The sequence below is a fragment of the Anthonomus grandis genome, chromosome 8, assembly GCF_022605725.1.
Source record: "Anthonomus grandis grandis chromosome 8, icAntGran1.3, whole genome shotgun sequence".
NCBI lineage: Eukaryota > Metazoa > Arthropoda > Insecta > Coleoptera > Curculionidae > Anthonomus > Anthonomus grandis.
Window position 1 is genome coordinate 16000702 of NC_065553.1, and position 17014 is coordinate 16017715.

At 33.1% G+C, this 17014-nt stretch overlaps 2 protein-coding genes across 7 annotated transcripts in view; one reads left to right on the forward strand and one right to left on the reverse strand.

Moving 5' to 3' along the window:
- The window catches only part of LOC126739900 (supervillin-like), a 292907-nt gene that overhangs the window by 59977 nt on the left and 215916 nt on the right, over positions 1 to 17014 (reverse strand). For all 6 annotated transcript variants that reach the window (XM_050445725.1, XM_050445723.1, XM_050445721.1 and 3 more), the window contains one exon: positions 16452 to 16848. In XM_050445725.1, coding sequence (XP_050301682.1) covers positions 16452 to 16848 — 397 coding nt within the window. The remainder of the gene's footprint in view (positions 1 to 16451; positions 16849 to 17014) is intronic.
- LOC126739909 (facilitated trehalose transporter Tret1-like) lies at positions 11792 to 13601 on the forward strand. The gene is made up of 2 exons (XM_050445735.1): positions 11792 to 12006; positions 12111 to 13601. Exons 1-2 carry the CDS (start codon positions 11952 to 11954, stop codon positions 13436 to 13438), a joined length of 1383 nt encoding a protein of 460 aa, XP_050301692.1. The 5' UTR covers positions 11792 to 11951; the 3' UTR covers positions 13439 to 13601.

Here is a 17014-nt window from a genome sequence, read left to right on the forward strand (position 1 = left end):
TGAGAAATAGATATCCTCAGAACAGCCTCCTCCAAAAAACTTAAAGCATTTGAAATGTGGATACACCGAAAAATCCAAGTGCTGAGAAGGATGGAAAAGGAAAAAGAAGTCCTAAATACAGTTAAGTCTTGAAAGCTAAAATATCTTGGACAAGTAATGCGTAATTGGAGCCATTATGTCCTTTTGCAAAAGATCCTATAAAGCAAGGTATATAGAGCTGAAGGGGTGGGCAGAAGGAGAATATTGTGGTTGAAAAATTTAAGAACGTGGTTCAATCAATCAACCACTCAACTATTCCGTGCTCCTTTTAACAAAGCCCGAATAGAGAACATCTGGAACGCAAAGGTACTCTAAGAAACAGAACTTTCCTGAACAAGTGGTTTTGAAAAAACCTTGGCAAAAAGTGGACTTATCTACAGTTCCATAGCCACATCCTTTAATGTACAATTCGGCAATCAATTCTTTTACCAAGCAATGGGCGAAACATCAGATGAAGTAGCTCTTGATGCGACCCAAATTGTTGGTTTATCAAATTGGTTTTGTCTTGTTCTGTAGTTTAGTGAATTCCCCTATTATCTTCAGTTAGTCATCGACTGCGATCGATTACGACCATGAGGGCGATTTTGACGACCACTTTGAACTTGTTAGCCGCAAAACGCATAAAGGCCATGCATTAAAATGTTACTTCCAATTGTTTACAAGCACATAAACGTACGGCTGAATTTAAAGTTCTTGGCCGATTTTGAGCTGGTCAAAATCTCGGTCAACTGACTTGGTACAATACTATTTAGAATGATCTTTTCCTTGTTTTTTTCCTTGGTGCTATTTTTTTTTTCTTTTTGTTCTTTACTGTACATTTTGCACACTCACACACTGCATTAACTTTACATTATAAACAATTAATATTACCTCTAATAACAATTATGACAACTTTGGTAAATGTTTTTGGGTCAATCCAAAGGTGTCTTAAATTCTGCGGGTCGTATTATATTAGGTATACATATATTTTATCTTTTTATGATTCATATTTAAAACAATGGCGTCACAAACAAAACTTAAATTCCTTCTCAATGAGATCAGTGCATCGTGTTTCGTAGTAAATACTTTCCGAAAACCGACTTACAACTCCGAACGAAACCAACCTGCTCGGATCGTCAATTTCTTAATCGATTCCGCGTACTTCTTCTTCTCGGTCGGTCAAAGATAAAAATCTGAAATATGGCTCGTGTCCGCTGTTCCGGCTGGCTCAGAGTATATTAAGCTCCGCACACAAAATGTCTCTTTTTAATAATGCTAATCCGTCGGTAATAAATTATTTTAAACAGCTTTAGATACAGGTAGTTGTAACTGTAACGTGGTATCTCCTCCTATCTCAAGAAGGAAGTAGACTGGCTGATTAATAATTACACTCGTCAGACGATAAGTATGACTGGCAATTAATGAGTATTTGCATTAGGGCTTTGACTATGAAGGTAAAGTGACGGACAAATTGTACATTTGGCATTTGAAATAAATAAACAAAAAAATTTTTGGTATTCTTAATGATTTCTCTGCCGTTGTTTACTTAATTACAATGAAAAAAATATAATTTTATAACAATTCTTATAATAAGGAAATGGGGATATAAGAGAGGAAATTGAACTTTTTCGCTTTCTTTCTACATTATCGTTGCATTTTTGTAGTCGATTCAAATCAATATCAAAAGTAATTTATTTGCCATAAAGAGTCAATACATCCCTAGAAACAAAATAAAGATAATATATTTAATATTTTAAATTACATCTTCTCCCGGCAAAAAGAAACCAAGAGTGGGACAAACCCGTCAACTTAAAGTTAATTAATAAGGAAACTAATAAAAAAAAACCACAAAAAATCATTAAACTAAATAAATTATTACAGAAAGAATAACAACGGATTTGCACGAGTGTGTGCTAAGAATCAGTATAAGTAATTAATATTTTAATACATTTTTATTTCATAATATAATTTTTCCATAATAATTAATTAATTAAATAATTTATAATCCTGAGGCTAGAGGGAGACGGAGGAAACGACGAATGGCGGGAAACGGATGATGGACGGTCCAGACAATTTTTGATAATTGTTTATTTGTATGTATTTAAGGTCAAAACGCGAATGCGTGCACCTTTATTGTTAAAAAGACAAAGAGAAGAAAAACCAGAGACAAGAGTAAAACAAAAATGTATGTAAATATTAGTTAGTTGGTTTTAATGAATAAATAAATAAGCATAAGTGTAACAATATGCCCAACTACAAAAAAAAAAAATAATATTTAAGGTGTTATAAATGCTATAATGCTAGGTTAGCTGAGAGATAAGCCGGACCTAGTTTCTTGGGATGCATGTTGGACAATTGCTAAATTGGGCTCAGCATTGCAGGACAATAATTTCCAGACTTAATAGTAACTGTGCTCTGGTCCGCAAACTCAGACTTATATAATTTATTCACTGACACCATTAAATTGTACTACGTGTCTTGCATTCAGTCAATATTGAATTATAGAATTTTATATTGGGGGTCGTCTTTTAAAGCTGTGGGTGTTTTTAGGGCAGACAAACGCATCATTAGATGTGTTTTTGGGGTTTTAGCAAGAACTAACTGTAGGCCATATTTTAAAACTGGGGGTTTTGACTGCTGCATCTTTATGCTTTTTGGCATTGGTCTTTTTTAGATAAATGAATAACACTATTCAAAGGAAATGTCAATGAATACTAGGGGACATGGTGACTTGCGTATTCCGCTATATCATTCAGCTTTTTTTAAAAAAGGGGCTCAAGTTCAAGACTGTAAAAGCATACCGCTCTTTGCCACAGTGCATTAGAGAAATAAACAGTGTCAAAATATTTGAGGAGGAAACAATAAAATTTCTTTAAGATAAATGTCTTTTTAGTTTTATATGAATGCATTAGTATTAGTTATATTTTTATTTTTTCTTTTATTTCTGTAGATAAATATATCTTTTTATTAACTATTAATTGTCTTAACAGTGTTTCTATATTTTATCTTTTTTAGCATATTTTGAATTGTATCACACACAGCATTATAAAGGTGCCTCATTTTGTTGGCAATAAAAGATATTATTATTATTATTATTATTATTATTATTATTATTATTATTATTATTATCATAACAATAGTTATGGGTCAATTCACCGCCAAAGTAGGCAAAGACAAGTCAAAGCACACCCAGAAGGTTTTGGCCTGAGAGAAAAAAAAATAAGGGATCGGTTTATATCAAGTTAGAAATCTTATGATAACAAATACTTTCTTTAAACTATACCAGAGCGTAAATTCTATACATAGAAATCTTCTATGGATAACCCAGAAAATACAGTTATAAAGCAAATAAATTACATCCTCATTAATAATCATAATGAAAAATCCGTCAAAACTGCAAAAACCTACCAAACGTTAGCACCACCTACGTCAATTCCATATCCAATTCCAATACAAGGCAACAAATAGAAATTAATACAGGACACATAAAACTATACACAGAAAAATGAAGAAAGGAAGCAAAAGAATAATATCTAAGGAAATGGATGCTACAGGACCAATGCTACTAGTTGCATATTATCAAAGATACAAATGGACGTATAATACCTGACGAGCTACTAGGCGAAAAACTTAAAAGGTAGAAAGCCTACCTATTGGAACTGTTCGTAATTAAAGACCTCCAAAACCGATCCTTAAAGCAAGCAATGTGCACTTACTTACATACTATATGCTTTGGAGACTATGAAATCCGGTAAAGCTATTGGCCCTGATGAGATACCCAGAGCTTATCAAACTTTTTCAAGATGATGTAATTAATATTTTTCTGAACCTCTTCAACCGTATTTATAATAAGGGAGAAGTTCCTAAACAATCATTGTCATCCACTTGTGTGCTTATATCAAAGAAACCGAATTCAAGAAGATGGTCAGATTACCGAACCATCGCACTTATGGGTCACACCTTGAAGATGTTAAAGATCATTCACAAAAGAATTTACAGAAAACTCGAAAAAGACATAAGCAATACACAAATTGGATGCCGCGAAGGTCCAAGTCCTACTCGAGAGGCACTTTTTGGGATTACTGTTTTTTTCCAATGCTGTTGAAAAATTAAATAATATTGACATGGAACTTAAGATGAAGATGTTGCGCTGTTAAATTTTTTTACACGCCTTTGTATGTAGTGGAAGCATGGATCCTCAATAAGAACCACAAGGAGACCCGCAAGTGTTTAAAACGTAGTGCTACCAAAAATGTAGCGTATTCCCTGGACCGATAAAATTACTAATGCTAAAGTACTAAACCGGATGCAGAAGGAATGCGATATTATGTGTACATCATAAAAAAAGCTTTAATCTAGTTATAATGAGAGAACAGAAATACACACTTCTCCAACTGATAGTCCAGGGAAAGATATGTGAACAGCGGAGCATTGGCCGACACCTGGTGTACTGACTTAAGAGAATAGTTTGATTCAGCTGTAAAGAGTGAGAGTCAACAAGGTTTTGCTGTGATAATAGCAAATCTTCATTAGGAGATGCTCTATAATTGACATAATATAGTCATTTAAATAATTGATTTATTTGGAATCAATCTGTATACTCTACGAGCCATGACTAACATTGTGACTTCTGTTTAAAATGTATAGTTTTATAAATTATCTGCGCTACATTATCACACACCTGTACACATAAACACATAATTTTCTATTATCTTAATAGCTTCCATTAAATAGTACAAGGTTATGTTCGCAGAACAAGCTGGGATAAATTATTCACGAAATAGCAATAAATGTTTTCAAACAAGTTAATTACAATCGGAGTCTGGTCGTTTATGTGATGAATAGTTTTTAAAATGGCAAAAGACAATACTCAATATACTAAAAAAAAAAGAATCTTTTGCATACTATTTTTTTAACGTTACAGTGAAAGGTAAACGGTATTCATTGAGTTAAAAACAAAGAACCTCGCATAACGTTATTGCAAAACAAGACGGCATATAACCATTAACCATATTTGTCTCTTGTCGCGCCTATCCTAGATTCTTGATTTTTAATCTTACGGTCGTAGCGCACCTTCTTAAGAAAGTTGTGTCTGAATTACTAGACTTATTTGTTGATATTTTACATAAAATTGTTTATCATAACCCTCTCAGAAATTGTCATATATCTCCGAATATGAAAAGGGAAGTAGGATATGAAAATGACTTGACTCATTTCCCAAGGCAAGTTTAATACAATAGTAAGAAACTGACTTCAATCGACCTTCAATGCTGTGAAACAATGGATAGAGAAAAAAGATTTAAGAAACATCGATCAATTACGACCACGATAGTGCCCTTTGCATAGAGACGGAAATGAAAGTGCATAGGACCTCCAATACTGCAAGGTAGACAAATGCTTTTGTTGGGAGAAGTTAAATAGTTAAGGTTAACTATGTACTCTATGGATAGAATAATCAAGCACGAAGAAACCACCCTTATAATAGACGAATGCATCAGATAAGGGACTTACAACCCAAGATTGTATACTGGATCGGTGGTGCTATGAACCATTTACGTATGCAGTTCTAGAGTGGGTTCAAAAAAATTACTAATTACAGCAATATGGTAGCGAAGGTGTGAAAGCTAGAATTTTTAAAGAAAAACCAAGATGTGTCTTTCAAAGAGTTACGAAGCCAAACTACAGCGAATGTCATCTAGATTTGACAGCACATCAAATAATACATCTGCGAGGATAAAACATTAGAAACGATGGTGGTTCCCAGATTCGAAGTTGTCTGTACAATATTCGAATGTGCGAGAAAAAATAATAGGAAAGCCGACAATTGATCCTAGTAACATCTGACATCCAGGCAGCGATGAAATTACTTGCTAACCCCAGGATTAACTCGAAGCTGGTCTAGAACAGCCTACTGGAACTAAATAAGGTTCGAAATCGTATTAATGTAAAACTTGTGTAAGTAACGGGATACAGCAATATATGAGGACATAAGAAAGCGGATAAACTTGCAAGAACAGGATCTCTTAGCCCTTTTATTGGAACAAAGGCTGCATTGAAGGACTAAAGAGTCCCACACATAAAGAAATTAAGGAATTTACTGGATAGATATGCGACGAATCAAATTGATCAAGGACAACCTGTACGAAAACATGACTCGAGACCTTCTAACATTCAAAAGGGACAAACTGAGAACAATTAGGTTTTCAAGCAAGTTTAGTCAATTAGAGTTTCGAGTCATATGGCAATTAAGGGACAATTATTAAAGAATTTGTGTATACACAACGGAAACCTGACCTGTAGTGCGCAAGGTCCAGATTGCAGACCTGTTGTCTTTGCAAAAAGGAATCCACAGCAAGGTATCACAGCAGCAAACGACCTGTATAGGGCTGCGAATTGTTAGGCTGAATAGGATAGATAGAAAATAGTGTGAGCACAATACTATTACAATCTATTACAAGCTGAGGTGCACTCGAGATTGAAAGCTGAACGAGCATCAGGAAGGGACAAAAAGGAGTTTGAAAAATGAGATAATTTTAAAAGAAATTTTGTAAAGGCTTTAGCAGGCGAAGCATAAGCGAATCAAATTCCAAATAAAATTTTACAATTACCTAGAAGGACTTTGGAAAAAAGCGTTTTTCACAAATTTTTAACCCCCTTCACCCGCAGTCACCCCTATACTTGTAACTGTTTAAAATAAGATTTCCTATCATTTGTATAATGTAAAGTAGTTAAAAATCTTAATAATTTTTTTTTTGTAAGAAACGCGAAAAACATCGTTTTTTAGTAAAAATTAGTTTGGTTAAGAAAATTGAGGGTTGAAAATTTGTAAAAAAATATTTCCTTGTTCTACTTATATAAAGCATCTGTTTATTATTAAGCTTTTAAGAAAATTTAAAGAAACTTACTGGCTTTAAGCAAAATTTTGTAAATTTATTAAAGACCGATAAAAATTGATTTCAAGGGAAACACTATGTATGGCAGTTTATACAATGTGTATCGGCCAAATGGAATAAATTCCATAATAAAAAAAGGGAAATTTTCGAAAAAACGTTCAGACAGTCGATTGGTATTTTTATTTGTCTATTTTTTTCAATAATAGTCATGTAACAACAGTGGTCAATATCAACTTTTTTTATTTTAACTGTCATACCCCGTATATTACTCAATTTTTGGATTCTTCAAAATACTCAAGACATATTTCATGTATAATGTCCTAAACCAATTTTCTACTTTTTCGAAGATATTAAGTATTTTCCGATTTATAGCAAAAATTAATAAAGTTCAATGTGCTCGCCACGAACGTCCTGGCCACATCCTATCTTAAATAGAAGTTTCTTCTAACCTTACTCAACATTTCAGGCGTGTCCCTATGAAAAGAATTCTAATGATGTCAGATCAGGAGATCCACCGATTTGGAAATATTCGGTTGAGGTACTGCCGCACATTGATTTGATCTCCATATTGCTGAACCCATATGATATTAGCTGGAACTTGTGGGTTTGCTGGATCAAAATATAAGTTTGTTAAAATTAGCACGATATTATTTTGGAGCAGTGTTAAATAATTATCACCATTTAAATTGCCATAGATGAACAAGGGACCTAGGGGTATGATCGCCAACAATTCCCCCCACAAGAAAATCTTCACTGGTTGTCCTCTCTCATCCAGTGAAGATTTTCTTTAGACCAATAGCAGCAATTTTGTCGATTAGCATCACCATGAAGTGTAAAGGTGCACTTATGAGAAAACAAAACATGCTCTGATTGGATCTCATTGTTATCTAACTTTGCCATCATTTTTTCATCAAAATCCGTTCTCCTATCAAAATCGTGTCCCATGAGTTCCTGAGTTGGTATCAATTTATGGCCAACATCAAATATGAATAGCTAGCATCTAATATTGGCGCTGTTTTTTAGCCAGAAGTATGTGGATTTTCCTCAAACTCAAGCATAATATCCAATTTGGTATCATCACTTATTGCATTCACAGGTGCTTTTTTAATATGCCTTACATATCCAAGCTCGCGAAACTGTTTTTCTATTTTACTAATCGTTCCTAGGAGGGATATAGGAGAAGAAAGTGGGAAAGTTTTTATGGAATAAGCGAGCAATTTGCACTTGTGTCCGTGTTAGCTCCATAACCAATGCTTTATAGAATTATTATTTGGTGCTTTTCTGTTAAATGAACCATTATTTTGATAAGCAGTTAACGAAATTCAAACGACTGTGATACTGATAACTATTGCTGACACACAATAATTTCCAAGGCCATGCACTCATCAAAGTGGAGAACACAATTTTTTATTTATTTATTTTGCTTTTATCTCATATATCAGTAAAAAGGTATGTTGAAATGGTTTACTTTTTCATTATCAAAACTGAAATGGGAAGTATTGAGTGTGTTGTTGTAATAATCTGAAAAATCCAGAAATTGAGTAATATACAGGGGGTGGCATTTAAAATAAGAAAGTTAATATTGATCACCCTCCACTACATGACACAACCTATATAAATTTTTTGTAGAAAAAAATAAGCAAGTAAAAATACCTATCGGCGTTTCTGAGCGTTTTTTTTTGAGAATACCCCCATTTGTTTATTATAAAATTTATTCCATTTGGCTGATACACACTGTATTTTGGTTTCACATACAAGGTGTTATTTAAAAAGCACCTACAAAAAGTAAAAATAAAGGATAAAATAAAGTAAGCAGTGGCCCTGAAAAGGAAATAATTATCTATATGCTCTTACAGACAAATCAAATAATATATTCTTTAATAGCATAGGTACACAACAAACTTCAGGAATCTGCCAAAAAAAATGTATGACAAATTTGGACTGGTCACCCTGTCTAACAACTTTTATTATTAACATACATAAATACTATAAAACCCGAAATACCATCAACGCCATAATCCCAGTTTATTGCATAAACCGACTAAAAACCAGTTTTTTTTCTGACTCACCACCTTCTCGCAATAAGTCAATAACAGACCGCGATTACCAAGAAAGAAGACCGCGCGGACCGCCGATGACTATCTTCGCTTCTTCTCCAAGCCGTAGATACACCTCGGGGCTATAGGTAGTAATTTCAGCTTGAAAGAATAAGCTCAGTATATAAATAAAACAAGAGTTTTAACGAGGTACGCTTAGGCTTAATGGGATCTATTACACTTTTCTTATGGATAAGGATGTAATTTTCGAATTACAAATCTACTGCGAAAATGAAGTGTCATTGTTGCAGGTTAATCACCTTGGAGAGCCAAAAAAATCTTAAGCAAAAAACTAAAACTATTTTTAATTAAATTTAATTTGTTTCCAATGGGCCTTTCTTACATTTATAGAATATTGTATAAGATATATTCAATGTTGTATAAGTCTTCAAATTCCTATGTTTTACTTTCTGCAATTATGTGTTTTATATTTGGATATACCAAAAAAACCAAATTCAGTATCAGGGTCTGGTCTAAAGCTATGGAATGCTTCCAACTTTACTAACTTCCCATTAGTATATCAGCAGTTTCTCTGTTCTGTAAGTATGTCAAATATCAGATAATACACAGGCGAGGTTGTTGGTCAGACTGGATTAACTTGACATTTTATTACTAATTTTTAGCGTTATTATATTGTTTTTATCGGTTAACCTACCCGTTATTTGCGTGTATATGTGTATATTATAGTTTATTATTATTATAACAAACAATTGTTTGTTGTGTTGTTGATTGTTTGTTATTGTTTAGAATGAGTGTAAGTGTTAAGTAACTCAAGTCTGATGATGGCAAGAACACTTGCCGAAATGCATCACTCCTGAAATTAGAGGATTACCATTTTATTTGTGGAGAAAAGACTTCCCCTACTAACTTTTCAATATTATATTGACTCCACTTCAGAATGGACTCCTTAATAAAAAAGTAATATATAATATAATAAGAGACCCAAAGAGGAAGATTTGATCTATTTTCCAACAACTTCCAAGTAAATATATTGACTGTTAAATATGAATAAAAGTAAGTTTATATTTTGAGAACCTCTTGGAACATGCCGAACTTTTTCCTTAAATCATCCAAATAAAGACTTCACTGATAAAAAAGTTCACAGTTTCTGCTGAAAACAGCTTCTTTCGCTCTTTTATCAAGAAAACGATTAAACTTATCTCACTAACTTTGGTATTTCTTATCAAAATATCATAAACATTATCTTATTTTTGTAATTAAAGCAGAGCTGAAAAACTGCCAGAGGTAAAAAAAAATGCGAACACAACAAGGTGGCAAAGACCTGTTGCGAATAAAACGTCCAAACATAAAAGGCGCTCGGGTAGGCGCGATCCCATTAATTTCATACCAAGCGTACGCATTTTTTTTATTTGGCGGTTACTTGGTGAGGGCGCATTAAAATATGGTTCTTACGACTGCTTACCTACGCGCTAATTATATACCTTTCGTTTATCTGGACCGGAGTAGGAGTTCCTTCGCAATGTTCATGAATAATATAGAGAACTGTAACATGTTTCTTGCCTTCTTTTATATATTAGACAATAATTGTTAGGCAATAGTCAGTTAGGCCTTCAAAGAGTTTATTATGAATTAGATTGTTTTATTTTATATAAAGTCATTTGATCCATTAAGTATGTCTTTAATTAAAGTATATTCTAAGCTGACCAACATCCAAATGCCCAAAAAAACGGAACTTCAATAAAAAGTTTAGTTTTTATATATAAAAAAGTTAGTAGTTTTAACAATTTGATAAGGATATTTAACAATTAGATTAGATTATTAAGTTTGCTTAATTCGATTTTAATTTGATTCCAATCTCAAATCTTGGAAGGACATTCAGTTTTCCGTTCAATATTTGAGATAATGGCATTTAATTTTTACTGAAAAATCATTTTTAAAAATACGTTGCATTGATTTAAAAACCCTCTCTATTGTAGAAACAAGATTTCTAGACATAAAGAAAATTATATTAACATTAGGGCGGAATCAATTTAGCCTTGAAAAACCTAAGATTTTGGATATTTCTAGACTGATAGCATCCATTTAGCCAAGAAAATCTAAGATTTAGGCTAACAAAATCGATTTAGCCTTAAAGTCCCAAGACTTTTAGTATTTCTAGACCAGCAAAATCGATTTAATCTTGCATCCGAAATTTTGGTTATTTTAGGTCAGCAGAATCGATTAATTCTTGCGGGATTTGACATTTTGAGTATCTTAGGCTACCAAAATTGGTTTAGTCTTGAAAGACTTGAAGCTTTTGGTATTTCTTGGATAGTAGAATTGATTTAGTCTTAAATATCTGAAAGTGTTGAAATATGAATGTCTCAGTGTTGGTATTTTTAGTCGTTGTATTGCAGGATCTAAATTTTTGGGTAATTGCAGATCAGCAGGATCAATTTAGTTCTACAATGTCTGCACTTTTCGGCTTTTTTAGACTAGCAACATCATACATTTTTATCAACATGTCAATAAGTTGAACATTTGGAGCTAAACCCCATATAAAAACCATTTACATTTAATATCATTTTAATATTATTTCATGATAATTCCTTAATAAATTTTTTCAAAAAAACTATACTAAGACTAAACCTCTCTAATTTAAATAAAAATAAATAGAAATATCTAATCATTAGAATTTGGGTTGGGATTGTAAGTACTGCTCCCTTCACCTAAATACGCCTGCCTATAGACCAGACGCAATACTTAAACATATGGGATCATTAAAAGCAATATTGATATAATATAAAATGAAAGAATTAAAAACTGTATTACGTACACACGAGATAGTTCAGATGAGTCGAGTGCCTATTATTGATCTTAATCAATACAATTTTTTTATTTATCTCTAAGAATTTTAAACAGATCGACAGTTCTCTGAGCTTTAACGTCTAGTATTAAATAAACGATTTTTAACTATTAAAAGATAAATTCTTAAAATATTACAATGAAAATTAATAGGCTGAAGCAGTTAGTGCCCCAAGTGATTGCCACATTTTTAGGTAAGAATCTTTTTAATTTAATTAAACGAGTGTGACTTAATTTGACTAAACGATATTTTATCGTTTTCAATATAAAGATTTTTAATTCACATGATCTATTTCAGCCACATTTATGGCAGCATCAGATGGCATGACCTTCGCCTGGACCTCTCCAATGATTCCATATTTCAAAAGTAACGAAACCCACATCGTAATGACCGATAACGATATAGAATGGATGGAAACTATTGGTCTCCTGGGTGCAGCCTTTGGTCTACCATTCACGATCTTAGGAGTAAACCGTTTAGGGAGAAAACCGTCTCTAATTATATCGGCGATATTTGGTTGCGTTTGTTGGATTGGTATGTTAACAGCTGAGAGTGTGGCTGTTTTACTTGCGGCCAAGTTTATTTCTGGGATGGCTGGTGATATGTGTTTTGTGGCAGCCCCGATGTATGTAGCTGAGATAGCAAATCCTGACATCAGAGGTTTTTTGTCAGCATTAATATTCGTTATGATGCTTGTGGGAATTTTAACGATGTACACGGTGGGGTCTTTGGCTCCTTATAGTGCAGCACCTTTGGTGGGAATCGCATTAACCACATGCCAAGCGGTTTTGTTTCTTTTTATGCCAGAATCACCATATTACTTGGTATATGTAAATAAAAAAGAGGAAGCAAGGAAGTGCTTAGTGCGCCTACGAGGAGCTGAGGCTGATATTGACAGTGAAATTTATGAAATCGAAAAAGCTGTAGAAAGACAAAAAACTGAAAAAGGACGACCACAGGACTTAATACTTATTGAAAGTAATAGACGTGCCTTCTTTATTATGCTTATCCTTAATGGTTTGCAGCATTTTGTTGGTTTTAGTGCCATTTTAATGAACCTTCATGTAATCCTGGATGAGGCAGGGTCGGTGTACATAAACTCTTCTACAGCGGCAATTATATTTGCTGCCATTATGCTTCTATCTGGAATAGTGGCTTCAGTGATAATTGACAAATTTGGGAGGAAAAAATTACTTATTGCATCAAGTGTATCAACTGGAGTCATATTAACTGTAGTGGCAGTATATTTTAACTTGAAACATTTACAGCACGACGTGCGTCATGTCAGTTGGATTCCTGCGGTTGGTATCATGATTTACGCAGCAACTTTTAAGCTGGGCTTAGGATTAGTTCCTATTGTTGTTACTGCCGAAATATTTCCCACTACGGTTAAAGGCATAGGAATGACTTTAGCTGATCTTATTTATGTTGTATCATCGCTACTCTCCATCGTATCATACACCTCATTATTTCAGAATTACGGTATGCATGCGCCCTTTTATTTATTTACTGTATGTGCCTTTTTTTCTTCGGCGATTATTTATTATTATGTTCCAGAGACTAAGGGCAAGACTCTGGATGAAATTCAGTTAATGCTTAAGGGTTTAAAACCTGGAGATATTTAGCAAGAAACCAGCTTTTTTTAATTACAAGTATCCCTGTTATTAAATACTGCTTAAAATGTCACTTTTAGTAAATTTATAAGAGATTTACTTGTTCTTGATCTCATTTATATAGTATTAAAGAAATTGATAATGTAACGACTAATAAAATTTATTAACAGTTTGAGCCTTTTTGTATTATTTGGTGTAAATATTTACTTTTGGCATTTCTATAACGGAAAAACGTAATTTTGTTGCATGGGGTCAACCAAAAAACGAAAAATCCCAAATCATAAACCTTTTTATTATTTGTTTGTTGTCTTACATTAGGGTGACAATACGTACAATGTTTGGTTCTATTGTACAGTTTTGTGAAACTATGTCATGTTTTTGATCCTGTACACTCAAAGTACAGCATACCGAAAATATTGTGCTGGAAAAATTTTAAATTGGAAAAAAAACTTAGCTGTGTTTTCATGTATACATATTACGGACCGTAGAAATCCGAAGGTGGATTGGCAAAACGTCAGCATTTACGACTACAAGCAGCAACCAAGGGTAGGACGATTCCCAAAGCATTTAAAAAAAAGGTCAGTCTGTCTGTTTTAGACATCTATGGATGGATATAATCGTAGTCTTATGGTTGGAACCTTTGGCGTGATACTTAAATCACAAAACAGTTTAACCATTAACCAAAACTCTTTATTTTATTAAAGCTGGTTTAACCTGCTCCCGAAGATGCTAATATCATTAGTGAAACATGTGTTGAAAATAAAATTACGAGTAAAATAGTTTTGTGATTTAGGATATACTGTTAATAGCATTAGTATATAAAAAATGTTCTATATGGGATAGGGAAAGTAAATTACACAGCATATTGCTGAAAAGATGAAAGAGGATGGTACCAAAGCTAATTGTGAAGGTTACACCAGTTTTTAGTTAGAAGATGTTTAACTTTTTCTAGAATATATTCGAAGGTTTCATGATTCATTCTGGTGTACTGAAAAAAACCGATCGTGATCATCTGTCAAGGCCTTGAACAAATAATGATATTCACCATAATGTACCCTCTCATGATTTCTATAGAGTCATCACCAAGTTATAGATCGATCTTTAGCATCTCAAGATATTCTTCAAACTATTTGTCTAACTCTCCATTGTTCAGATGCGCCCGTAGTTTTAATAATTTTCAAGAAACTAATTTGAATAATGATATATTTTTCTCCAGTATGGCTTCATTTAAGCGACAACTTAAAAAATCTACCTAATTTCGCAAAGAACGATAAATATTGTCCTTTTTTCCCTATTGTCATTATTCATATATATATATGTTTCTTTATTGATTATAAGAGATACTATTAAATAAGTTAGTTAGGTTTATATTGCTTGGTGTATTTGTTAGGTTTGGTGAAAATGCAATGTTTGGCAAAGCGCTTACTTCTAAATTCATAAGATACTTTGTGCTTTCCTGTTATTGGATTGATTGCTTAGTCTATCTGTAGGAGAGCCTTGTACTTAAATAAATAAATAAGTTTGTTTCTAGTAATTATTTTAGTTAAAAAGCTACCCAGTGCAATAAATTCATCGTCAGACGAGCTATATATATATATTATATATTATTATAATTATAGACGCCATGTTGACGCTAAGAATAAACTGATAATGGAAAGAGGGTGCTTTTGCTTTTTTCTCGTCGGCACTGTGTCCGCACTAAGTTCCGAACCGATCGGCACTGGTTTCCGATAAGCATTGGTGATATATTTTAAGAATATATACAGTTGAAAATTGAGATCAAAAGTAGCGGGATATATATTATATATTTTATTATAATTATTTATTAAAAATACTGCTTTAATTCTTTTCGTGTTTATAAAAATATTTGCTTTTTCTTTATTTTTAAATATGGTATCATAATTTATAGTTTGACTTTGCATTTTAAGATTCTGTCCTCAAAAAAAAAATTGACAATGTCTGTCTTTGGAATCCAAAAATTACATTTTACATCGATGATACATAAATGCACGAAATCGTGGGTCATTTTCTTAACTTTATCGAGGACACGAATTAATATAATCAAATTTCGTTAAAGCATACATGTTTTAGTTAGTTTAAGGGTATAAACAAATATTCTGGATTTTTTAAATACAAAATGCTGCATATTGATAAAAAGATTAAAGATTGAAAAAGACAATTAAGAACAAAAATTCTAAAATATTAAAAAAATATACTCAAGAGTGAAGAGAATAGTAGGATTTGCCTCTGAAGTTTCATGCATTTTATTTATGCCAAATTTGAATAATGAAACATCGCGAAAATTACTTAGAGAAAATTAAAAAGTGTGCATAAAAAATAGCAAAATGCCGAAGTGATTAGGAAAATAGATTTTACCACTTTATGATTTTTTCTACCAAAGCATCTTTTAAATATTATTGTCCATACTTCAAATTCAAGTTTCGATTCAGATTCAAATTCAAACTTAAATATTCATTATTTTACTAAAAAATAGAATACAGGAAATAATCTGCGTGAAACTAAATTTGACGACAAAAATGGATCATGTCTCGATTATACAAGATACAAAATGCTGATCAATTCAAAAGCCTAACAGAGCATTGGAGCAGATAAAAAATAGCAGGTAGAATTAAACCTTAAGCCCACTGTATTTTTAAAATATTTCTCCTATTTTGTTCGAATTTGAAAATACTCCAAAGAGTCATTGTAAAAGTCGTTTAAAAAATGTCTATTTTATTATTTAGACACAAGGTTTTGGACCGATATAATCCTCTAGGACCGCATAAGATATTGCTAATATGTTCTGAATATCTTACGTATATAAATCTATATTGTTTTGCGTTATTAAAGATGTTTGTTTTTTCTGCAGTTTATGGAAAAATGTTGGTAAAAATTGCTATAATATTTGATGAATTGCTATATTATTTGTATCCCTTTCGCTGCTTAAGGTCCTTACTGCCTTTATACTACGGCAGAAATATTACTACCCACTTAACTTAAAAATAATGTTAAATATTTCACCTACCTGAAGCTCATACTCATCCTGTTCTCCCTGCTGAAAATACTCCTCACCTCTCGTCCACCGGAACTTTCACCCTCCGACGTCGTGTCATCACCTCCGCTAACTTTCACGTTAAACTTCGGCGTTTTCCCTTTAAGATCGGACGTTTCCGAATCCGAACCCGAATCGTTACACGAGATCCCCTCGTCGTCTTTATCCGTGGACGTTTCGGCTCTCGTCGGTTTTACTTTCCGAAAGGCCGACTCATGCCGAGGCGATTCCGAGTCGATCGGCGGAGTTACGCGAGTGTTTAGGAGGCTGCGCGGGGACGCGAACGATTGACTGCGTCGCGGTAATGCGGACGGGTTAGAGTCAGGGTGGGGAGGTTTAAGGATGCCACGACGTTCAGTAGCACCAAGGTCTGAAAATTGCAAGAAAATAGCTTTGAGTAGTTTTTATAAGTTTGATATAAATTATGGAGAATAGCGGCTTTTCCGAAAATCCACTAAAAGTGGTTAGGTTTTTTGCAATATGGGTAGATTTGGATGTAGATTTTTTACTAAGAGTGGCGGAAAACTAAATTTTAG